Raw genomic sequence first — 25,976 nt, forward strand, 5'->3', positions numbered from 1 at the left:
ATGAGCATAGAGTGAATTTGTTAGTGAACAGGATGCAGTTTAAGTGAGAGGAGACACGTTTTAAGTGTGCACACTCTCTCCTCGCAAAGCAGCGTGTATCGTGTATCTGAGCAAGCACGACCGGTTTTGGGACAGAGCAAAGGAAATCTGCTGCCAACAGAGAGATTCGCACTCGTGCAATATTTTAATGTGCTTTTGCGTTATATTTATGCGCTCTCACTGCTGACCGCATACACATACTGTATACACACTGCAAACACCTGAGGCACCGCTACAATTAATGAGCTCTATGAACAATGCATGGCAAAAAACAAAAAAAAAAGTCCCTGTATACAGGATTTTTTTTTTTTTTTTTCACAAGTCTATACATTTTTTTACATCTTCACTATAGTGATAATTTTGACTTATGTCTGTTCTAGAGATGTTACAACTTTTTGATAAAGCTCTGATTGGTTTTCTTTTGGAAATATGTTTCAAATTAATCCTGAATGCATTTATGACTGTAAAAGCACAATTGCAAAATTGATCAAAAAAATCGCGATAGTTTTTTTTTCTTTTTTTTTTTTGTCCATATCGCACAGCCCTAGTTTATTCAATAAATATAGTTTAAAATCTAGCTTCTGAGTACTAAGTTATTAACCCAACAATAGCGGGGTCAGTTAATTTTTTTGAAGTGGGCCGCGCAAACATATGTGTTTGGTTGTGTGGGCCGCGAGTTGAAAAAGGTTGGGAACCACTGCTCTAACCATTGCGCCCTTGAGGGAAGTGCCCAACCCAAGATTGCTCCAGAGGGACTCTCCTTGTAATTACTATACTGTGGGTTACCTTGGATAAATGAGTCAGATGAATAAAAAGTAGTTAAGTAATATATGTGTGTTTAAACTATGTCAGCATGTGCGTGTGACACAGGGATGAAAGTTTTTTTTCTTAATTGCCCTGAATATATTTGCTGGCTTTATAGTCTTCTAAATATATAAAAATGTTTCTTTTGATTTTCAGTCATTTTATTTCCAAAAAAGACTGATTTTGCTGCTGATGACAGATTAACATGAAAGATATTTATTTATTTTACACACACACACACACATTTATATATATATATATATATATATATATATATATATATATATATATATATATAGCTGTTACTGTATTTATTATCCCTCACCTGCCTACAGTTGTGACAAAGGACACTCTTATGTTTTATTCTGTATTAGAATAAATGGGCAGTTTACATGATGCAAATATAATAAATGCAAAACAGTATCAACAGCAATATATAATTCTTGTATACAAACTATAACATAGTTTATATAACCTCATATAAATCAAGAGACTACATAACATATTTGTGCATTTCATTTTTATTTTTTTTATTTTTATTTTTTTTTACATGTAAAAGGTGATTAAAATGTGAAGACAGAAGTTGAACTGTGCTCAGAGGACAAGGCAAGTTCAGGTCGAGGCAAGTTTTATAGGGGCAAGTTGTCACATGTTTTAATGTTTTAATGTTTTATTATCCTCTTTACATTTTTGCTGTGTCAGGAATTGCTTTGTGTTTCATATATACATATACATTTGGCTTGCATTAAAAATTATTTTTTAAAGAAGAAGAAGAAAAATGAAAGAAAACAATATTATGGAATAAAGTGCATTGCATTTATTATGCTACAGACTATTAATCATTTAGCTGAAGCTTTGATCAAAGTGACAGGTTCAGTCCCCTCTGGAGTAATTTGAGGTTATGCATCTTGAGCAAAAACACACCTAGTTGACCTATACAGGTGAACCTATCACCTTTCAGTCATCCTTTCATTCTTTCGGCCATTTTTATCCATTAGGTTACATCAAGTTTTGTGAAATAAATGATACAGAAATCCAACATAAGGAAACAGTTGAGCGCAAGGAAAAGATTTAGAAATCTGACCACTATACTAGGTGTCTAGCCTGCTAAATACCGTTTAAATGACCGGAACTGGAGACTCAGAGCAGGTTACAGGTGCCCCATCTTCATCGACAGCGGGAACCCGAAGGCTTTGAATCCTTCGCGACACAACGGTACAATTCAAATAACCTGTTCGTCTCTTGTCAGCATGGCAACAGATCCACGCGTGTCCACAGTATCGCTCCACGGCACATCTGTGGTCGAATCCACGCACTCAGACGCGTTGGGTTTGTACAGTGTGTGGTAGATGATGTTTGGTTACATGAAGCGTGATGTTATTCTGCAAACGCAAATCACTAAATGTTTGAAAAAAAAAAAATTGCAACTCTAAGTTTTAAAGCATATTGATTGGTTTATTCAGATCGTGATTGTAGTAGTCCACGAGGGGGTGCGTTTGTAAAGAGTATGAGATTTTGGTGCAGTTATAATTCAAAATGGTAAAACCTACTGGTAATATTTTGTATAGAAATAAGAAAATATAAATAGGCACAAATATTTTAGCTTTTATTACCAAAATGAGTTATATAAGAATATAATTTCATCCTGATGAAATCCTGATTGCCTTTCTGATGCTTGATGTGAACTGTTTGATGTTTTGAGCTTTTTCCTGTTTCTGGGATGCACTGGAAATCCTCTGGTGTGTTTTTGGCATTTGCAAGACATGACCAGGAATTCAGAGAATAATGCTTGGAATAAACTAACAGCTAGTTTCCTGACTACAGTTACACAACTGCACCAAAGCTTAAAGTTTTCTTCCTCTTTCATTAAGTTGGCAAACCTGAAATTGTTTGATTTTTTTGTCACTGTAATGATCCTTCACTTTGATTCTAATTATTATATTTTCAACATATAGGCTACAGCAGATTTCCCTTTAATGCTGTTATTAACGAGAGCAAGGAAGCTATATATACGCAGCACACAGAGAGAAACATGGATTGAAATTGATCTGCGATATTAAAAATATTTTATCTGGGACTGAACAATGCATTCAGCTTTTTTCCTCTCACATGAATTAGTTTTCCCTCCCACACAAGCCTATAACTTTTCATTTGCATTTGTTGCCTGGAACTCTGCTCAATATTACAACTAGAACAGATATTTTCTTAAGAGAATGGAGCAGAGGTGGTTCATCTCACAAGAATCAAATGTGTCAATGTTCTGTGTAACACAAGGCTATGCAAACATTGAGCAGACAAATCCAGACATGAGATTGTGCATTAACAGTTTCTGGATGCTGTGATTGAGCGATGAGGCAAGTACAAGGCTGCGGGTGGTGATATTGTTACATAATTTCATCAAAAAGGTTTTTGTTTTTATGCCCAGACACCACTGTAATACAGTCTGACCATGTCAGGAAAACACAGTTGTGGTACTTGGCCTCATGTGATCAGCTTTAGTCTCTGTGCTCCAGGTGCTTACAATGTTCTGGAGAAGAGTCTGTGTAGATAATGAGACAGATGGCACAGTGTCTGCATCTATGTTTTGTATTCTGCTAGATTATAACTTACTGTAGCCTCATTTTGCTCTTGCATTTTCAATATTTGGCAGCAATATTTTGGTGGATACTACCTTATATGTTAAATCTTTTTGGGGCATCAATTTGCATTCATTCATTTTAACATGAGATGTGCAATGGACAAGCAGTGGCAAAGCAGACAGTTGGTTAGGATGCTAAAGCGTTGTTTGTCCAGCAGGGGGAAGCATTGCCCAACTGCACTTTGCTGCTCGGTTGCTGAAACATCGATTCCCTTGGCTCGACTTTACCCGTTTACACACAGGTACCGGTCCTGTGAGGGGCAACTACCAAAACGAGTTCCAGAACTGCTCTACATGCTACTTTATGCGAAGTGACCAACACGGAGAATGAGAAAGAGAATGGAAAAATAGTGCTAACACCAACGAGGGTCGGTTCTGTGTGATGGTAACGTTTTAAAACATTCTAGATGGAAATATTTGAACAATTTTCATGTTTTTGTTTATCTTCCTTTATCTTGCAACATCACTGTCAATATCAGTACTAATAAATGTAAATAAACATTACACACGTGTCCTTTCCATTACATGCGCATTTTGGCCCTTGCTAGAGACTAGTTTATCACATGATAACATTAAGAAAGATTTTTCCATGGCATTTATATATATATATATATATATATATATATATATATATATATATATATATATATATATATATATATATATATATATATATATATATATATATATTAATTTCTCAATACAGGTTTAATTTAATGCATTTAAAGGTAAAGATATTGAAGTATTGTATAAAGTTCTTGAGATGTTCATCTCACATTTTTAATACATAATATTATTATTTAGATCGGATTAATTTTCACTCCTCATTGAACGAATACTGATTTGCAGAACAGAGAATTTTCTGGAATGTTTCTGTCATAATAATAGTAATAGGAATATGAATATTAATTTTATGTGTTTTGTTATTTCTTGCAACAATTTATTTCTGCTCACATGACAGTAAAATGATCTTGTAATCTTCCAAAATAATTAAAATGAATAAATATAAATAATGACTAGATATTAAAATGAGTATGTAAATAAATACATAAATAAATAAATACATAAAAAACATAGTGGCCTGTATCTACCCCAAGAATTTTATATGTGCAACAAAAAGTGTTCATTTGCACTTAACACATATTGTACTTGCATTGAAATGTACACATATTTATAATTTTTTTTTTCATTGTACAAATACATGAAAACATACCTTTATATTATAGGAAGGGATCAGCAAATTTGGAGGGTCTGTTGCATTTAAACATATGAAATCTCATAAACGAAATAATATAAAATAATATTATGTAACCATTTAATAAGTAATTTGCGGCATTTCGTCTACGCATTAATTTGAATTCAGCAAGAAACTCTTGTTTATATGTGCATACTGTATTAGTGTGATTAGTCTAACTGCTTCCATGAGTATTTCGACAGAGCAAAACAGTCTCTGTCAATGATCACCTTATCAAAAAATCACCTTATCTGACAGAGGTCAGCACTTCATATTGATCGTCTGTTATTTGGCAAAAAGGTAACAGGCCATTTTACTGAGTTTTCTAGAAAATTCAGCCCTGTGCATGCACAAAGCAATAGAGCATACATGCATTTGTGCACACATTTAATAAATTCTGTTTCTACAAGGAAATGTTCACATCAGTAAAAGAACTACAAGAGACATTTTATGCATGCTTTTCAGTGATAGGTTCTTTCACATTCTACTGTAAATTGTTTAAGAAATGTTATTACAAATTGAAACAACAGGCCAAAAAAACTATGGAGTCCTTTTGAATGATTTTTTTTTTTTTAACAATCAACCTATCTGATGGCTTTATCGTTTTTACACTATAAGCTTCATACATGATTGTGACTTTGTTTACAATGTTTAGAATTGGAAAATTTGGAGTTATGTATGGAAGGATATTTCGGACTATTTTCAAGAGGAATTGCAAATTGCATTTTCAGTTGCATTTTCCACATGTGGAAATCTTGCATTACCGATTGCGTTTTCGTGAAAGCACAGTGACTGAAAAATGTCAAATGGAAAAAGCAAAGTCCATTTGCAACTGTATTTCTTATGTCTTACATGTTATGAGACTGTGATATTTACATAGCAATATTAATTACCATGTCTGCTTTTTTACTCCCTCTGACTGTCGGGCATGCAACCTGCCAAAATTCAAAAGGAATTTAGCATTTGAATTTCCAATGCCTTACACGGAAACCTGTCAATCAGTGTCAGGGGTGGGATTATACTATGAGACGTGTTTGTATTAGGAAGTGACATCACTCACAGATGATTGTGTAACTTCATCCACTGGTTGTGCTGGTAGCAATGCAGTGGGGAAAGGAGCAGGAATCCGTTTCGAAAGCCTTGAACATGAATTGCTGGAGGATGCTGATCTGGAGCACCAAAGAGTCCTAAAATCTGGAACACGCATTTGTGGCCCTGGAGTAGGTGCAGAAGGTCCTTAGCCTGGAAAACGCAAGCAAAGGTACCTTGGAATGAAGGTTCATTAGCCGGAGCTTAACCTTGTTGCAGATGACTGTGTGTCTTCTGCCTCTCTGGGATAAAGACTCAGAACTTGGTCGATCCACTTTGTCTCTCTAGGCTGGGACTCAGGACATGCTACATCAGTTGTTGTCTCACTGAACGAAGACTTTGAATGAAGTCTGAACATAGATTATCTCTTTCCTTGCAGGCTGGAGGCTCAGAGTGTGGTTGTATTTGTCGCTGCTTCGAAGCTGGAGACTTAGGACTTGGTATCTGTTATTGCCTCTTCCCTCACAGACCTGAAGCTCAGAATGTTGGTGATCTGTTGCAGTCCTTTCCTTGACAGGACTCAAGCCTCAGAACGGAGGTTAATCTGTTGCAGTCTCACCTTCACAGGCCAGAGACATCTGTTAGTGACTCCTGGATGTGTCAGAGACTCAGAACTTGCTCTGTTAGTGTCTCTCCCTGACAGGACTCAGAACCGGTGTAGCTGTTATCGCCTGTTCTCTCACAGGACTCAGACTCAGTACGTTGGTGTAGCTGTTATTGCCTCTTCCCTCACAGAACTCAGACTCAGCACAAGGAGCGTCTTTTGGGAAGGTACATTCATCTCTTTTTGATGAGGAGGAGATTGCAATCTGACACTTCTCCATTTCTAGGCTGTGATTGGCTGTTTCCATCAGAGTCGGGGGACACTGTGTGACCCACCCTTCTTTCTTCCTGTGAAACTTATTTGCATCATCCAAACACACATTCAGAAAAGTGTCACTAAAAGTTTACCAGTGTATTTCTCACTTACCAAACCAAAACCATAAAACCTTTGGCAATATTACAAATGCATTAAGTCCAAACATGATAGGAAAAGATTGAACTGTTATGCAAGCATTCCTTTGTCCATTAGAAGCTGAGTTTGTGTAAGATGTTGCACTACACGTTGCTGTCACTGAGAATACTTATTTCTCTGAAGAAGTATAAGACATGTATGTTGTAGCTTTCATAGGTTCTTTTTGAGCTAATTCGTGATGTTCACCTCTTCATGTTTAATAAATCAAGTGTTATGATCTGCCAAGCTCCCTGTCGGTGTTCTCCTTCCAACAAAGCCAAGAACCCACGAGCTAGCGCACGGTAAGAACTGTAAAGCCCGCATATACTGTAGAAAAGACTCGCATTACATTATTATTAGGCAAATTATAGGCAAAGAATATTGTTTTTAAAAATAACATTATTAACCGGTATTTCTTCCACCCGAACTAGTTTTGGAATGGTAATAATATCAGAGATTGAGATTTTTTTTTTCGTTTTCAAGCCCTGATTTTGACCAATAGGAAGTCCTGTCCTTCCCGGGCTTTGTACCAAAGGTCTTCTTCTTGCCCTCTAAGAGGTGTCTGGCTATTGTCCTGGCATCTTTATCTGATGGCATTGGACAGTTTACTTATGTAGTCCACTAAGATCCAGTCAAAATGTAGAAAACCTTTGTTGTGGTCAGAGAAGGGCCCCACCATAAACTGGGCTCTGGAAGGTGCTGTCCACTACACATGGACAGCACCATGTGTAGTGGACAGTCCACTACACACGCCCTCCCTGCACGTTAAGGGCGGCCCAATTGGAACTCCCTTCTCCAAATTGGTTTGAAAATGCACGCTAGTGCATTTATAAACAATCATGCCAATGACTGCTGACCTGATGCATGCCAAGTCTCATAACCTCATGATACATGGATTTTTGCATTGCTCAACTCGTGTTACCTATACAAACTGCAATACCCCACCAGAAATTCCTTGGAAAAAAAAACATGTACCATGACCAGCTTGTGGATGGGGCATTCAGGGGAAGCGTGCAAACGTGCATTTGTTTAGTGTGGGCATGTAACTGAATGCCCCTGCCTATGCTCTAAGCAAACGGGGGCGCACGTGTCATCTACCGCGTGCTTGCAAGATAGTCTCTGGAGAAGGGTATAAATTGGGGACAACAGGCTGTGCTGTACCTTCTCCAGCCGAGCTCTGTCTCACTAGTGGACCCTGCTGACCATGAGGCTTGTTCAAATGTGCCTGTGCCTGGCTCTCTCACTAAGCCTCGCTGCTCCCTCGTGAGTATACACACAGACACCTGTCAACACAGTGTACCATGTTAAAATTAATCAAAATAAATGATGTGTACAAAATAGCCATGTTAGTGTCTTAACAGTGTACTATAACATGCCATTAATAATAATTACTATTTAGATTAGTAGATTAGTACAGTAATATAACAGTTTAAGAAAAAATGTATCTCAGACATAGAAATTCTTTAAAATTAGCTTTGAATATCTTACATATTGCCCGAATTGCTTGAATTGCTTTTTTTCCAAACAAATAACAAAACACAGTAAATCGAATAATTTAATTGTCTAATAGCTGAAAATGTGACATACCACTATTTTGTTCTAAATAGAGATATTGCAGAGAAACCTGATAATGATGGACATAAGCATGAATTGCACTATGGTGCAAAGGTTGAACGTTGTGCAGGAATGGAGTTTGATGCAGTTGCGGTGAACGAGGAGGGAATTCCTTATTTTTTCAAGGGTGAGAAATGGTTGATCAGAGAAGTCAGTAATAATAATAATAATAATAATAATAATATTATATATATATACACTCACACACACATACGCACACGTGCACACACACACACACATAATGGCCTTTAATTAACCTCTCGCTTTGATTTTTGACTGAAGGTGACCACTTGTTTAAGGGTTTCCATGGCGAGGCAGAGCTATCTAATGAAACTTTCCCTGAGCTGGATGAGCATCATCACCTGGGACATGTGGACGCTGCGTTCCGCATGCATTCTGAAGACAGCCCAGACCATCATGACCACCAGTTCTTCTTCCTGGTAAATGTATCATTCTCTTAAATGCAATTTCTAAATCATTGTGATGTTTATTTCATGTATCAGACATGTGAACTAACGTCTTCTTTAACATTCTTAAAGGACAGCAAGGTTTTCAGCTACTACAAGCACAAGCTGGAGAAGGACTATCCCAAAAATATCTTTGAAGTTTTCCCTGGAATTCCTGACCATTTGGATGCTGCAGTGGAGTGTCCCAAGCCAGACTGTACTAATGACACTGTAATCTTTTTCAAAGGTATTATAGGATATTGTGGTATTTGTTTTTATCGGCACAGGTTAAAACATGATGGAAATGTAATAAGTATGTTGAGAGGTCTTGTTGTGTCTCAAGTCCTTCACAATCCACCAAAGGTGATGAGATCTACCACTTCGATATGAAGACCAGGAAGGTTGATGAAAAATAATTCAAGAGCATGCCCAACTGCACCGGAGCCTTCCGTTACATGGATCACTATTACTGCTTCCATGGACATCAGTTCTCCAAGTTTGACCCAGTTACAGGAGAAGTACAAGGCAAATATCCGAAGGAGACCCGCGATTACTTCATGAGATGCCCACATTTTGGTAAGTGTAATAATGAACATGCAGGTGTGGAAAAGTAATAAGCCCGGAGAAAACAATTTAGCATGACAAAAAAAGAAGAACTTGGAGTCTGGTGCCTCTCCAGGAAAAAAGAGTACTGATGAACACATTGAGAGAGAACAGTGCAGCCGTGTGCACTTGGATGCTATTACATCTGATGACGATGGCAGCGTATATGCTTTCAGAGGTGAGTTTCCTATTGATATTTCATCCATTTCATAAGCACATGCATCGTTTGCACCATGTTGCTGTAATGTTTGTTATGACTAATTTAACAAATGTCATTTTAAAAGATTCATTGACACAGTCATCTGTAGAACAAATTCTTGTTTCTATTCCATAGGGCACCACTTCCTAAGCATAACTGGTGATAAGTTTCATTCAGACACAGTTGAGAGTGCTTTCAAAGAATTGCACAGTGAAGTGGATGCAGTCTTCTCCTATGAAGGCCATCTCTACATGATCATGGTCCATTTGTGCAGCAAATGACTTTCACCAGGCTTTATAACATTGGATGTCTCTTAAACTATTGTTCTCAGTGAAGTGAAAATGTCTGCATTTATCTTCTCATATATTCTGTTCCATGTGCAGGATAATGAGATGTTTGTGTACAAAGTTGGAGAGCCACACACACACCTGGAGGGTTACCCCAAACCTCTGAAGGAGGTCCTGGGAATTGAGGGTCCTGTGGATGCTGCCTTTGTGTGCGCAGACCATCACATTGCTCATGTTATCAAAGGTATAAGCATTGGCATGCTTGTTCTGTAAAATACTGTAGATTGTCTATCCTCATTACAAGCATTTGCTATCTAGTGACAGAAAGCTTACTGTTTTTTCTACTATAGGTCAAACAGTTTATGATGTTGAAATGAAAGCCACCCCACGCGCGCCTGCAAAGGAAGGAAGCATAACACAATTCAAAAAGATTGATGCTGCAATGTGCGGACCCAAGGGTGTGACGGTTGTGATCGGTAACCATTACTATCTATATGAGAGTCCCATGGCTATGATGATGGCCAGAATCATGCCTGAACAGCACAGGGTGTCTCAGGAGCTGTTTGGCTGTGACCACTAGAGGGTCATATACAGAGAAAGACAAGAGGAATTGCTGTGCAAGTGACCTAGTCTTTACAGACTGTGTGCATTGGAATCTCTAAACATAGCCACATTAACTACACTGACTAGGATTTTCAAGCTGTAACATATCCACTTTTCTTTAACCTTTGTCACTGATCTCAAATGAAAATTCCTAATTCTAACATACAATCCTGGCTTTTACTGCATTGCAGTGTGCTGACTTATGTATGTGTCTTTTCCCTCCAGTTATGTTTTATCTCAAGCTCCATCGAAGTCTAAAATGATTTTTTCACCTTGCTCTGTGGTTATTAAATAATCTTTTATATTTTACATTTGTGTGTTTATTATGATCCTACAATGTGCACCTATGAGATGATATCTCGTGTGACGTGTTTTATTGGAGAATATTTTGTTCAATATCTGTTGTTGTGTAATACTACCTGATAACTTGTGCGATTAGCCTACAGCAGTGGTTCCCAACCTTTTTCAACTCGCGGCCCACACAACCAAACACATATGTTTGCGCGGCCCACTTCAAAAAAAATAACTGACCCCGCTATTGTTGGGTTAATAACTTAGTACTCAGAAGCTAGATTTTAAACTATATTTATTGAATAAACTAGGGCTGTGCGATATGGACAAAAAAAAAAGAAAAAAGAAAAAAAAACTATCGCGATTTTTTTGATCAATTTTGCAATTGTGCTTTTACAGTCATAAATGCATTCAGGATTAATTTGAAACATATTTCCAAAAGAAAACCAATCAGAGCTTTATCAAAAAGTTGTAACATCTCTAGAACAGACATAAGTCAAAATTATCACTATAGTGAAGATGTAAAAAAATGTATAGACTTGTGAAAAAAAAAAAAAAAAATCCTGTATACAGGGACTTTTTTTTTGTTTTTTGCCATGCATTGTTCATAGAGCTCATTAATTGTAGCGGTGCCTCAGGTGTTTGCAGTGTGTATACAGTATGTGTATGCGGTCAGCAGTGAGAGCGCATAAATATAACGCAAAAGCACATTAAAATATTGCACGAGTGCGAATCTCTCTGTTGGCAGCAGATTTCCTTTGCTCTGTCACAAAACCGGTCGTGCTTGCTCAGATACACGATACACGCTGCTTTGCGAGGAGAGAGTGTGCACACTTAAAACGTGTCTCCTCTCACTTAAACTGCATCCTGTTCACTAACAAATTCACTCTATGCTCATGTGTTAGACATGAATTATTTTCCACGTTTTTATTTCTAGCCTTTTACTGCAGTGAGAACGCTCTGATCCGTCAACATTGGCTCAGAAAAAAGGCGCATCACAGACAGTGTGTGAACCTGGAGTTAGGCATATGCACACGCTCAAATCGTGATTTTAGGACGTTTTCTTTTAATCGCACAGCCCTAGAATGGACTGGAAATGAACAGAAAACCGGACCACAGGTTGAAAACCACTGGCCTACAGTATTTCCGACCTGACCTGATGTGCGCATGGATCGAGTAAATTGAAACTTAGGGTGTGTGTAGCCTACTGTGAAATAACCTCAGCAGTCTGCAGTAAAAATGACAAGGGATCAGCAACATTGCCATATGAACAAATTGATGCTTAAAAAAAACAGCTCCTCAAAACCATATAAAAGAAACCAATATTTTACAAACAAGTTTTTATTGTGCGCACCACTACTTTCGTTTACATTAAGCAGTTTCAGAGTAAACGAAACCCAAAAGTGGAGGGTTTATAAACCGGTCAAGCATCTCAGCCAAGTTGACGTTGTACCTTCAATATTCGCAATTCTAGTCTCTAAAGTTACATTAGAATTGCTATTGTTATAAATATTTGAGAATGTTCTGTCCTATAAAGCACTTATACTGAAAAATTCAAGACATTAAACGTGCAGTTTTATGTTAATTATTGTTATATTCATGTAGCTCAACCTTGTAGAGTCATTAGCCGCATTTCCACTGTCGGGCCAGTGCGAGCCAGGGCTTAAAGCGGGCCAGGCGGGGCTCATAGTCTCGGGCCAGTAGCACCGAGGACAGAATAGGGCAGGGTTTCGACAGTGGAGACTGAAGCTCAGATGCGCGTCACTAAAACACGCCCTTTACACACCTCTCAGAACAACGTCATGCAACCTCATCATTTCACCAACAGAGAAGTTATCAGAAAACTAAGAAAAAAGTCACTGGAACATGTGCGATCACAAAACGAAATTGCTTAATTAAATATTCAAATTCAAAAGCATAGATGTTTTAACTATAGAATAAGTGATACATTGATCATATTGATTTAATTTATCAGGACTCATAATTAATCACACATAAATAGCCTACACATAAATAGCCTACTTATTTCTATTTTTTATTTATTTTTTAACGCTTATGAAAATAGCCTGCTTATTCCTTCGAGTCTGTTTCTGTTTAGTGTAGCCACAGTAGCCGTCACATTTAGAATAATTGATAATATCTCTATTTTTATAAAAGCGCCTGAACAAAAACATTATTATATTGTTTTATAACGTGAGCTAAACTCTCGAGACGAGGCTTATGACAGATAATATAAGTTACTAAATAAATACACGATTGTGATAGAGAATAAGAAGCTGACGTCTGATTTCTTCAAGCGGACATATTTACTATGTTTACTATAGTAACGTTAATGCCCAGCGTGCATAGTCTTTTGCATCATTTATAAATATTTCTGCCTTGTATGGTGATTATAATCCACATTGGATCAAGTTATTTCAAACACTCGCTGCTGACTGAAAGTGAGTTTGAGCTTGACTTATTTAAAAAAGTGTTTAATGCTGGTGTTAAAGCTGTATCTTTCTGAAATGATCCGCAGTGCTGAGCTCTCTAGACGCGGAGAAACTCCGCCTATGTTCATAACCCCTCCTCTAGCCCCAGCTGGCCCACTTTGGCCCAAGGTTTTCGTCGGGCCAAAAAACCCTGGCCGTTAGCCCAGAGGAAGCCCCGGCGAGGCACAATCAAGCCCTGGAAGGTACAGTGGAAACGCGACTGGCCCTTGCATGCACTAGCACACCCGGTTTAAGCTTGATAGTGATAAAGCAGCTATTGCCAGAAGTGGCCCTGAATCTACAGCCAGACTCGGCCCAGTTACGGTGAACAGGAATCGGCCCAGTGCTTTACAGCCGCATCAAACACTTGAGCGAGAGTGAGCTGCAGGCCACACTCCCCCGTGCCGATGTTTAAGCCCTCAAAAACAAAAACAAAAAACATATTTTTAATAAGTCATGCTTTCTACAGTGTGAAATGATTCTCTTGCTTATGAACTTTACAAGAGAATTTGCGAATATGAGAGTGCAGATTGCACAGAACTAAACCCACCCTGCCCCAAGAAGATAGCGTGCACGAAAAAGGAAATAACTAAAAGAGAAAGTGGCAGTGGGACACATGAGGGGTGCAGGAAAAGTTCTGTCAAAATTTGTGCATTCTGCATAATTGTTAAGCTTCTGATGTTTACTGCAGTATTTCTATAGGGCTACTAATCCGAGAAGATTAGCTCATAATTGCAATAGGGTGTCAAAGTTAATTTCTCACGTTTGGCCAGGAACAGAAATGTTAAAATATCGATTCTGCTCGGAGTGAACCGATTGATTTTTTTTTTTCAAGCTCTGATTTAGACCAATAGGAAGTCCTGTCCTTCCCTGGCTTTGTACCAAAGGTCTTCTTCTTGCCCTCTAAGAGATGTCTGGCTATTGTCCTGGCATCTTTATCTGATGGCATTGGACAGCTTACTTATGTAGTCCATCAAGATCCAATCAAAATGTAGGAAACCTTTGTCCACTATTGTGGTCATTGTGCACAACAGCCAATTGTCCAGGTATGGAAGTATCAGCATACCTTCTTGTTGAAGTGGCTCCAGCGCCACCTGATTGATGAGTGTGAATACCCTGGGAGAAAGAGACACGCTAAACAGAAGGACTCTGAACTACTAAATTCTGCCTTGAAAGGTGAACTGAAGGAACCTTCTGTGATGTGAGGCGATGGTGGTGTGAAAATTTGCATCCTTCAGGTCCACTGACGCGAACCATATTCCGGGTTCGACTGCATGTCAAACATATACAATCCGCAACTTGTTGAAAGGAAGGCACCTGAGGTTCATGTTTAAGTGCCTGAGATCCAGGATGGGCCTGAAATTTCCAACCTTCTTCCGAACTGGAATTTTTTTTTTTGAGTATAACCCCCTGGGTTGGACACAGGGTCTACTGGTTCTATTATACCTTTCTCCAACAAGTTTTGGATCTCTTTTGAAAAGTCCAGGACCTCATTAACCTGGGTGCTCACTGGGGGTCTGTGATGGAACTTCTTAACATGAATACAGCTGGAGACGGTGCATTCATGAACCGTGGCAGAGAAGCCAAGAAAAAACATGGAAGGAAGAAACACACAATAAAAGAAAATCTAAATCAATAAAGACTTCATCTCTGGACGTAACAGGGTGCAATGTCATCTGCCGGTGTTGGTCTGTTGTGTTTTTTGAAAACCAAAGTCACTGCATCCGTTTCTGCACTCCATGCTTCCTTCTGCTGAGCACCTTTTTGAAGATGCTGATTTCATTTTCCAGCAGGATTTGGCACCTGCTCACACTGCCAAAAGCACCAAAAGTTGGTAAAATGAGCATGGTGTTGGTGTGCTTGACTGGCCAGCAAACTTACCAGACCTGAACGCCATAGATAATCTGTTCACACACAAACTGTTCATCTCCGTGCCACGCCAAATTGAGGATCTATGCATGTTTGGTGAAGTTAAGAGCTAAAGCCACACGGGACTGAAACCTCAGATTTTTTTTTTTGCTAAGATACATTACCTAATTTTTTCTATGTGTTATAGCTTTATGAAAAATTCTTTAGATCTAAATTATGTTTTATGGTGAGTTTCGACAGTTTTTAATCTGCAAATAGTGACGTGTCTTTTTTATGATATAGCATGTTTCATGAAGTTATGATTGAAAAGCCTACATGACAGCTACCATACATTTTTGGCTAAACTACATGCTCTCTGTGCAGTTTTATGTGTGTTATACATTTATGAGGAAAATCTTTAGATATAAATGACAGATTTGACAGATAGTTTTGGTCTCTTTTTAATCAGGAGAATCTAATGTAAATGATGGTGCATAATTTTACACTGAGATCTTGTTTTATGAAGTTACAAGTAAAATGGTGACATCAATAGGCTATAGGCCTATTATTATTATTATTATTATTATATGGGTCTGGGGTTGACTTGTACAAAACTCGCTCCAGTTTTTTCAAAGCCTCAAACATTTTCCGGGCTCTACAGTTTGACCTAATTTCTCAATGGTGCTACTAAAAAAACTCTGAGGTCGCACCGGTGCGACGAGCCATTCAAGGGGAAAAAAGTCTCTGGGACTCTGAAGGTCTCCCTGTGGTTCAACAACAGACACTAGAATCCTGCATTTTAGCCTAAGCCCGACAGGCCCCAACCTTTTTTACCCCCTTTAGCTGGGCTTCGATTACTTTTATAGCTCCTTACTTTTATATTTTAGACATTCATCAATTAGCAATGAAAAAAAAAAACTTTCTGCGCTTGTGGAAACAACACGAGAGCATGATGCCACGACTGTAAAGAGTTCAGACACAGTGGAAGATCTGATAAGAATCAGTGTAGAGGGCCAAGCAGTAGAATACTTCTGTTGTCCTGACCCTAGTACAAGCTCTCATTCTAATCCTGAAAGTCTTAAATGCTAATGTATTTTAGCATCACCTGTGTACCTACCTACTGATTGTCAAAAAGTGAAGTATTGCAAAAAGACGGATATGAAAAATGTCTCTTGAGCACTCAAATTTTTCTTACATTTTTATCAGTTATTTCTCAGCAGGAGAATGTCAATTTTTTTTAGTTGAGCAGTAAATAGTAATTTAGTTATTGTAATAATATTTATTTAGCAGTAACTAACTAATTACTAATAATATTTCAGTAATAATTTTACAGCTACCATCCATAAAACAGATTTGTTGCTTAATTACTAACCCTTTAACTTCAACCACTGTTAAAGCTAGAATGTCCGCTAATATGTTTATTTACAAAATATATAATAATAATATAATAAATATATGTTTTTCTATAGGCTATACACAAAAAGACAAAATAACATGGCTGAATAAGCTGATATATAGCATGTTAAATGGTGGTTGCCTGAATGGTACACCCCCCTAAGCTCACAAAATTGGTTTAACCCAATTTTTTACGCGTGAAATACACGTATTTAACGTTTTGTTGATGCGTTAAAATTCACGTGTATTTGACCCTTTTGGCCTTCCATAGTGAATAGTGTGTGAACTGCAGTATTTCCGACCTGACCTGATGTGCGCATGGATCGAGGAAATTGAAACTTAGGTGTGTAGCCTACTGTGAAATAACATAAGCAGTCTGCAGTAAGAATGACAAGGGATCAACATTGCCATATGAACAAATTGATGCTAAGCACATCAAAACCATACAAAAGAAACCAATATTTTACAAACTAATTTAGTTTTTATTGTGCGCACCACTACTTTCGTTTACATTAAGCAGTTTCAGAATAAACGAAACCAAAAGTGGAGGGTTTATAAACCGGTCAAGCATCTCAGCGAGCGCATCTCACAGCAGTGACGCTGGTGAACTGAGTGAGTAACCTGCTTCCTGTCTTCAGCTTTCTCTCTCTATTCTTTTTTTCTCTCTACAAGTCTTTTATAGGAAAACTGTTGTGTAGGCTATATCTGGTGACTGGAAAAATAGCTATAGCTAACTGTCTCATTAAACAATTTCAAAATTAATGCATAATGGCTCAGACGCTCCGTCGACATAATGCATTATAAAGCAATGTTTCATGAGCAGGACCGACTAGGCTACCTCTGCATATCATCATATATGATTTAAATGTATGGTAGGCACATGCTGATATATAATTCACCAGGAATATTACCGGTGTGAAATTGCTTTTATGAAACGTTTTTAATAAATGTCAAGGTAAAATAAAGTTTTTAGCCTATATTTCATCAGGCTTTTTGGTTAACCAATCAAAATACTTAACGCAACTAAAGACTGTATGAACGCGACAGATAGGCTATGCCTATTTCCTCATTCCGCTCGTTTAAACAGCTTAGACTCAACCATTCATATTTTTTCTTCAAATATGTCATAACGTTTTGAAGAGAGATATAAAAATGTAATTTGCATATGAAAGAAAGATTACCCTATGGCTAATTGATATTTTATCAATTTATTTAATATTTGAGATGTCTGGTACATTAAATGAAAAATTTCCCACGTTCAAAATCAGATGGATATAAGGTGTAGCACGACATATAGTAGCCTACTTTATTGCTTAACTACAATAGTTATCACCTAATTAAAGGCTGGCTCTTGGTCATATTTTGCAGATATAGTGCAGACATGTCTCAATGCGGTTCTTCAAATGGAAAAAGCAGTGGTCTGAACCAGCACTATGAAGAGAAGGTGCGTCCATGCATTGACCTAGTGGACTCTCTCAGGTCACTGGGTGTTGAAAAGGACTTGAACCTGCCAGCTATTGCTGTCATTGGTGACCAGAGCTCAGGAAAGAGTTCTGTGTTGGAAGCCCTTTCTGGCGTGGCCCTGCCTAGAGGAACAGGTAATACGAAACCTATAAATACCATAATCTGCAGACTGGAAATACATGTTTTTTCTTTCCTCATGCGTCAGTCTAAATATATAATGTGTTGTTTGGCTATATACTATATGACTATATTCAATACAGGTATTGTGACACGATGTCCTTTGGTTTTGAAACTGAAGAAAGTTACAAAGGCCAATAAATGGCATGGAGTGATATCATATAAGAAACAAGAAAAGAAACTAAAAGACCCAGCGGAAATAGAAGATGCTGTCTTAAATGGTCTGTAATTCATACTGATGTGTTTTATTAAACAAATTATCAAGAAATGTAATGAAGTCTTTAGAGTTAAATTAACTGTTTGTCGTTGATGGGATGATTGCAACATTGTATTGTTTTGTAGCTCAGACAGTATTGGCTGGAAAGGGTGAAGGGATCAGTCATGATATGATCACTCTGGAGATCCAGTCCAGTGATGTTCCTGACCTCACTCTCATCGACCTGCCAGGCATCGCTAGAGTTGCCACTGGAAACCAGCCAATAGACATTGAAGAACAAGTAAGACAATTTGCATATGAAAATGTGTAGAAATGCCTTAGATCACTCAAACAATTTGGACAGCAGCCCCTTTAGACAGTTCCTCAGATAAATATAAATACTACAAATAGTGTTCCTAAGAAAAGTTATAGCTCTTTTTTTTTAGATAATTATGAAGAATTACAGCGCAAGAGTAACAACAAAGAAACAACACAAATTAGGCCTATATATAATCATATAAATACATATAAATATAAAGTGATAAAATAATACTAAAGGAAAAAATAAAATAAAAGGAACAAACAGACAAACCATTCCATAAATTTCACCAGGCAAAATAAATTATTCCATAAATTAACAATTCTTCCTCTTAAAATATTTCTTTCAAAGCTCAGGCTACATCATTTTAATAGATAACAGTATATTTCTAACCCAACTGATCACTGCAGTAATTTGTTTACTAATTTAGTTTTTCTGTACCAGATAAAAGGTCTAATTGAAAAGTTCATTAAAAGACAAGAGACCATCAGTTTGGTTGTGGTGCCTGCTAACATTGACATTGCCACCACTGAGGCACTGCGGATGGCATCCAAAGTCGATCCAACCGGACAAAGAACTCTGGGTATGTATCATTTCAGTGAATTTAGTATTGTTCCTGTTTTCTTAAATGGTGAAATAATAGCAAAAAAATTAAAGAACGAAACCCCGAAGATATTATTTGTATCTGCAGGTATTCTGACTAAGCCAGACTTAGTGGACAAAGGGATGGAGGAGACGGTGGTCAAAACAGTCAATAATCAAGTAATACAACTGAAGAAGGGATACATGATCGTTAGGTGCAGAGGTCAACAAGACATCAATGACAAACTTGATCTGGTCCAAGCCCTGGAAAAAGAAAGAAAGTTTTTTAATGGAAATTCTCATTTCAGGTAAGAAATTTATTAAGTTCTAATTAATTGTAATATTAAAATTTGACATTTTCTTAGTAATATTTCTAATAATTATTAATAACAAGTGTGGAAAACACTCAATTGTCTTTAACTTCCTTTTTTTCTGTTCAAATGATTTTTTTCGCTTCAGGGCTCTTCTTGAAGATGGAAAAGCTACAATACCCCGTCTTGCAGAAAGACTCACGAAAGAACTGGTTGAACACATTGCTGTACGTATGTGAAGTAACATGACTTACAACAGAAACACTGACACAGTATATTCTGTAGTATGTGACTTAAAAATAAAAAGACTAGAGCAAACTTAAATCAGAATAGGACATAAGATTCTAGATTGTCTTATGCATTCTAATAACTACATTTCTATATCATTTTTTTACCTTTAGAAAACACTGCCACAGCTGCAGAAACAACTTGAGATGAAATTACAGAAGACTTCTGAGGAACTTAAAATGCTAGGAGATGGAGTTCCTCTTGATGAAAATGAGAAGAGCAATTTTCTGATTATGGTAAAAAATTATAATAATAATAAAGAATTGGGGTCATATGTCGAACACAAAGGTGGATGCCTCACAGCTCACACAGTTCCAAAACTTCTAAAACATAATTTCCCATGAATCACTGGTGCCACCCAGTTGGACATTTGAAATTACTTTTATTTTTTACTGAGAAATATTTGTTATAACATTAATGTTTTGACTTCATCCTGGCTGGAAGATATTCTGTGGATTTACATTTTTCAGTAACAAATTTATCTTTTTTGTAGTTTCCACTTGAATAAAGTCTATGCTACATAAACAGTAAAGAAATAATATACATGCATTATATGCATTTCCCTTTATTATGTATAGCAGATTTTTTTAGCTCTTTTTTTTTTAATTCGTAACTTTCTGAGACTTTGTGCTCTGCAGAAAATTCGCCATTTCAATGATGCCACTGAAGGAGTAAAGAGAGCAGAAGAAGATCTGAAAAACTCAGACACAAGGGTCTTTTCCAAAATCAGATGGGAATTTGGAAGATGGAAAATTGCCCTGGATTCCAAAGCGATTAAGAGTGAGTTCATAAAGGCAATATAGCTCTAATCTAAAATGAAACCGTATACTGTACTGTGATGTACAATTTTATTTCTGATGGTTGTTTTGTGAAAATCAGACTTTTTTTGTATTCTTTTCTCTGAATTTAGCCCTTTCTCTCTCTTTTATATATGCTGTTAGGATTTAACGCACTTGTTGCAGGGGAGTCCAATAAACTTGTGGTTGTATTCTTCTTGATTTTGTCTTTTCTTTTCACTCAAGCGGAGGAAATCCTCAGAGATGAGGTACAGGAGTATGTTAGGACTCATAGAGGAAAGGAGCTTCCTGGATTTGTGAGCTATAGAACCTTTGAGACCATTGTCAAGAAACACATTGAGTTGCTAGAGGAGCCTGCTTTGAAGCTGCTCAGAGATGTCAAAGGTAAATGCATAAATCTGTGGCAGCTATGCATACATGATGATATGTTTTACCTCCTCTGATTGACTCCTCTGTTTTATTCACAGAAATTGTTCACACCTGTGTGAACCGTGTAGTTTACTCTCATTTTAATGCCTTTTCTCACCTGCTGAGGGCTGCTAAAGATCCAATTGAAGATTTTCTCGAAGAGCAGTTTCAGAAAGCTGAGGAGAAAATACATTCTCAGTTTAAGATGGAGAAAATTGTTTACTCCCAAGACAACCTTTACAGTACCCAGCTAGAAACAGTAAAAGGGAAACCTACAATAGGTTTTGGGATAAAGACACCATTATTTAGTGCAGATGTTCAAGAGATGGCATACCATCTCACTTCCTATTTAAAGGTTTGTATATCTAAATGTAAGTAATCTGTTTTCTTTAAAGGCGAAGTGTATAGTCTGTGTAGTGGCACCAAACAGAATTGCAAAAATAATTATGAGAAAAAAGATAACACGCACATCATCTTTAAGAAACGTAGTTCAAGTCAAAGAATTTATGCATTTCAGTGTAATTTGTATGTACTGTATTTATAGATTACCTGTGACCGTCTGGCCAATCAAATTCCGCTGATAGTCCAGTACCACATGTTGGACCAATACATCTCTCAGCTTCAGAATGCAATGCTTGCCATGATTGGAGGGAACAATCCAGGAATGCTGCTCCGAGAGGATTCTAGTGTTGCGGATAAAAGGAAGGAACTGAAAGAGAGCCTGGAGCGCCTGAAGAGTGCAGGCAAAATCCTGTCCAAGTTTGTGCATTCTGCATAATTGTAGGTACTTTAGCACTGTCAACTCACAGCAAAAAGATCTCTTGGGTTGAGTCATATCTGTGCTATAGGATTTCTCTGTGAGGCATGTTTTTCTCATGTTGCTGGTGGGTTTCCTCCAGGTGCTCTGGTTTACCCCAGAGGTCAAAGCCATGACTGTTTATTTAGTTTCAATTCGACATTAAATCTAAATTGCCTCTATTAATTTTCTTATTTCATGTTACTGGTTTTATAATGACAAGCACTTATACATTATGATCTTGTGTTATGGACAGGCCTTGAACAAATGGCATTTTTTGTTCTCTTTTCCTGTTTCCTGTGTCCTGTGATTGGATGGATGTTCTCTTTTCTGTCTTAAACCATTCCATTAATAATAATAATAATAATAAGAAGAAGAAGAAGAAGAAGAAGGAGAAGAAGAATATTGGTTTGTTTTAGTTTTTTTCAGTCAAAGCATAGCAAATGAATAGCAAAGGGAGTCTGGTGAGCTGTTTGACAACACAGCATCCCAGTTCATCACTTTTGTTGCTACTTAATTGCTTCTTTACTCATGATGTAGAGACACACCTGAGTAACTGATTATTACTCTTTAACATGTTACAAATTAATTTTAATATTCATATGTTTTGTAGTAACAAATTGCTTGCTTTCTGTATAATTTATTGGCTGAATAAAAAGACAAGAAAATCATGTAGCTATATTAATAAGCCAGTTGTAGGGCATATGGTGAAAAGTGAAAGATTCAATTAATGTTGTTCTCTGCATTACAGTATTTACTGCTTGTGCAGTTAATAAATATTTAAACATACATTAATTCTTGAATTCTTTTGGTGTTTTTATATTTTCAATTGATATTATACACCCCTGCACCACTTTTATTCTATGCAATAAGAAGCTACTCGATTTATATTTTAATGAGTTCCATGTTTTCATGCTATACACATCTTATCAGAGCTAAATATTTGATAATGAAAAGTGTTATACATTTAATGTAGTTTGTGTGTGAACAGTGGCCATTTACATACAATGGGTTGAAATCTAGCTCAAATATATTTTAGATCATGCCATAGTCAAGTCAACTTTAATTATCTAAAACCAGCTTGTGCATGTAGTGTAGATATTTTAAGATGCAGAAAGATTTCCACAGTCTTTATACACTAGACTAGGCCATTGGCAGTAGTTCCTTCTCTTTCTCTGTAGTGGTCACATTGTAGTCACATGTTTTGGCATAAATGAGTATCTGTAAAAGCAGATATTGCAGATGATCTCAGACATACTGATGCATATGTTCCTGTAGTAAATTCTCATCATAAAAATAACTAAAACTAGCATATTAGCTTATGTATTCAGTAGAGGTTATTTGAAAACAACGACTTCATAAACACTAAAACAAATCTTCACTATCACATACATAAAAAATATGGCAAAAACAACGTTTGCAATCAAATTTAAAAATACATATTTTACAGGAGAGAATTTGCAAATACGAGAGTGCAGATTGCACAGAACTAAACCCACCCTGCCACAAGAAGATAGCGTGCACGAAAAAGTAAAGAACTAAAAGAGAAATTGGAAGTGGGACACATGAGGGGTGCAGGAAAAGTCCTGTCAAAATGTATGCATTCTGCATAATTGTTAAACTTCTGATGTTTACTGAATTATTGCTATATTAATCCCAGAAGATTAGCTAATAATTGCAATGGGGTGTCAGAGTTAATATTTCACGTTTGTTCAGTTTACCGAAATAATGGTCCGTGGTTTAATTTAAACATAGTCACATAAAATATAGTCTGGTCATTTTTAAATCAAATGACATTTTCATACTAATAATTACTGTCCGACAGTCATTGGCTGAAAATAAACCCCGACATGGTGATCAGGAAAACGGTTGTAAGTCCCTAAATGAGACGCAGGATGGCGCCAGTTGCGTTTGTATGAAAGAAAAGCGACAAGTCGAGTACACGTCGGTGACATTAAATGAGAAAATTGATCAACCAGTTTTAAGTATACCACAGACCTGTTTAACGAATATATAAATAATACGACAATATAACTAATGTTTTCTATATCTTTTGTTTCTTGCTCTCCAAAACTCCTGACGACAACAAAGTTGTAACTTTCATTAACGTAGTTTTATTAGGTGTTGTCAGGATGTGGTGGCACTGAAATCCATGAGGAATCGGTGTGAGTACCTTGCTATTTTTTGTCTCTATTTTTTCTATTCTATTTTTTTTATCATTCAGACGTGTTCAATTAATGCAACTTGTAGCTTGATGAGGGACAGACAGCCAACAATGCAGATGCATTAAATGTACCTGTCACATGGGTTTCATGCTAAGTTTGACTTTAGTGTTTCTCCACTAGCTACTGTAAAAAGTAAATGCAATTTATTGGTTTCTAAATTGTTTCATTAATATTAAGAGTTTTAAAAGCACAGTAAACATCATATTTCAGAATTTTTTTCCCAATGAAACCTATATATTTGTGCTATTTCTTAAAACTTTTTTTATTTTGTGTGAATACTTTGCTTTGTATGCTTGTGTATAGTCAGGGAGATGCAGAGGTTCAGATGTTTGCTCCAGATGTGTCTCAGGTGCATGTGATCAACCATGAGAAAGGTCAAAGTGAAGTGTTCTCTAAGAAATTTTGATTGCGGAAAGAAGAAAGCAAAACTGTATACTTGTATGTATTATTACTTGTTGAGTTTAGGTGTTATAAAAAATGGTGAACGTATTTATAATCCTTCTTGCTCAACTTTGCTTTATAAATAGGAAAGTCTTATCAGAATCAGCTTGTATCACTAGGAGCAACATCACTGACCTGGCAAAACTAAATGTCAGTAATCATGATGCGGTTATCTTTCCTGGTGGAGTGCTGTGATTTATTTTGATTTGATTTATTTTGATTTATTTTAGTTTAGATAGTTCAATTTGTCACTGACATTTCTGTTGTATTCCTTATGTCTATTACCTGTATTTTATCTTCTGCATCTCTACCATCATCGTGTCAACATTTGCCACTGATGGGAAGGACTGTAAGGTGAATAAGGAAGTGGAGCGAGTTTTGAAGGACTTCAATAAAGCAAGAAAGCCAATTGGGTTAGTTATTATATATTTCTATTATATATTATAATATATATGAACCCATGATTTTGGGTCTTTTATTTTATTTATTAATCAAATCAGACTTTATGGGCATGTTTTGGTATATAGCACTAACCACATGCCTCCTGGTTCGCAGGTTGTGCTGTACATCTCTGGTGCTGGCAGCGAAAGTTCTTCCTGGTGTGGATGTGACGGTGGATCATGAGGAGCCATATGCTGGAACTACACAAGCACTGGCAGCCAAACATACTGTCAAAGAAAAAAAAAATCTATGTGATCTATGAGGTAGTAATTCATAATTATGACATGAAAAGTTTATTTTATCTTTAAATAATATTATTAATGTTTACATTTGTATGAATGACCCTTAACCTTAAACTATCAAAAAGCCCATGTGGACCAGAAGAATAAGGTGGTGACCAGTCACATCTGCATTCATGTGTGAACTGAAGTTGCACTTGATTTTTGATGGGATATCAGTATTCACTACATAGAGCTCATCAGTCATATAGGATTTCTATCAGACTGCTTAAATAAAAAAGTAGGCTATTTTTGCTGTGATTTGTAGTGATTTGAAAAACAAGACTGTGAAAGACTTGAAAGACATTACTAATCAAACATGTATCCGTCTGACAATGTTAAATGGTATTTTGGTGAATATCCAGTAGGGGGCATTCTCTGTATTTAAAAGAAAACATAATGGGAATTAATTAGTATATGCTGCACCATGATTTTCTCAATTTTGAAATCTTCAGATTAAAATTGACTGAACTCATCAGTTTAAAAACGAGAGCGAGATTTCAGAGTACCAGCTACATTGAACCAGTTAAAAGTTAACAGTTGCCAAGATAACTCCTAACTGTGAGATGGTTGTGTGTTCAGAATTAAATTACGAATGCTTTTTAGATGCCACTTGAATTAATTGAAAACCCATTAATAAAGTTTTCTCTTAATGTAAGGCAAGCTGTCACTAGACACTTTCTTTCTGAGAAATCATA

The 25,976-nt window shown here is 36.8% G+C and overlaps 1 protein-coding gene and 2 pseudogenes across 1 annotated transcript; all 3 read left to right on the forward strand.

Moving 5' to 3' along the window:
• Positions 1 to 8,358: 8,358 nt before the first annotated feature.
• On the forward strand, positions 8,359 to 10,827 carry LOC113053813 (hemopexin-like; annotated as a pseudogene).
• A 6,030-nt stretch (positions 10,828 to 16,857) lies between these two features.
• On the forward strand, positions 16,858 to 22,703 carry mxe (myxovirus (influenza virus) resistance E). Its single transcript, XM_026217902.1, has 12 exons — positions 16,858 to 17,167; positions 17,924 to 18,153; positions 18,280 to 18,417; positions 18,539 to 18,693; positions 19,156 to 19,294; positions 19,403 to 19,601; positions 19,753 to 19,831; positions 20,006 to 20,128; positions 20,531 to 20,672; positions 20,915 to 21,073; positions 21,157 to 21,452; positions 21,642 to 22,703. The coding sequence occupies exons 2-12, from the start codon at positions 17,937 to 17,939 to the stop codon at positions 21,873 to 21,875; spliced, it is 1,881 nt and encodes a 626-aa protein (XP_026073687.1). The 5' UTR covers positions 16,858 to 17,167; positions 17,924 to 17,936; the 3' UTR covers positions 21,876 to 22,703.
• A 1,040-nt stretch (positions 22,704 to 23,743) lies between these two features.
• LOC113053814 (glutamine amidotransferase-like class 1 domain-containing protein 3A, mitochondrial) lies at positions 23,744 to 25,472 on the forward strand (annotated as a pseudogene).
• The last annotated feature ends 504 nt before the right edge of the window (positions 25,473 to 25,976 follow it).

This window comes from Carassius auratus, chromosome 34, assembly GCF_003368295.1.
Source record: "Carassius auratus strain Wakin chromosome 34, ASM336829v1, whole genome shotgun sequence".
In the NCBI taxonomy this organism is placed as follows: Eukaryota; Metazoa; Chordata; class Actinopteri; order Cypriniformes; family Cyprinidae; genus Carassius; species Carassius auratus.

Bases quoted from the DNA above. Each gene is read 5' to 3' on its own strand.
- mxe (XM_026217902.1), top strand. From the start codon at position 17,937: ATGTCTCAATGCGGTTCTTCAAATGGAAAAAGCAGTGGTCTGAACCAG. The intron at 19,832-20,005 runs GTACGTATGTGA...TTTTACCTTTAG, and splicing joins AACTGGTTGAACACATTGCT to AAAACACTGCCACAGCTGCA. The intron at 21,453-21,641 runs GTTTGTATATCT...CTGTATTTATAG, and splicing joins ATCTCACTTCCTATTTAAAG to ATTACCTGTGACCGTCTGGC.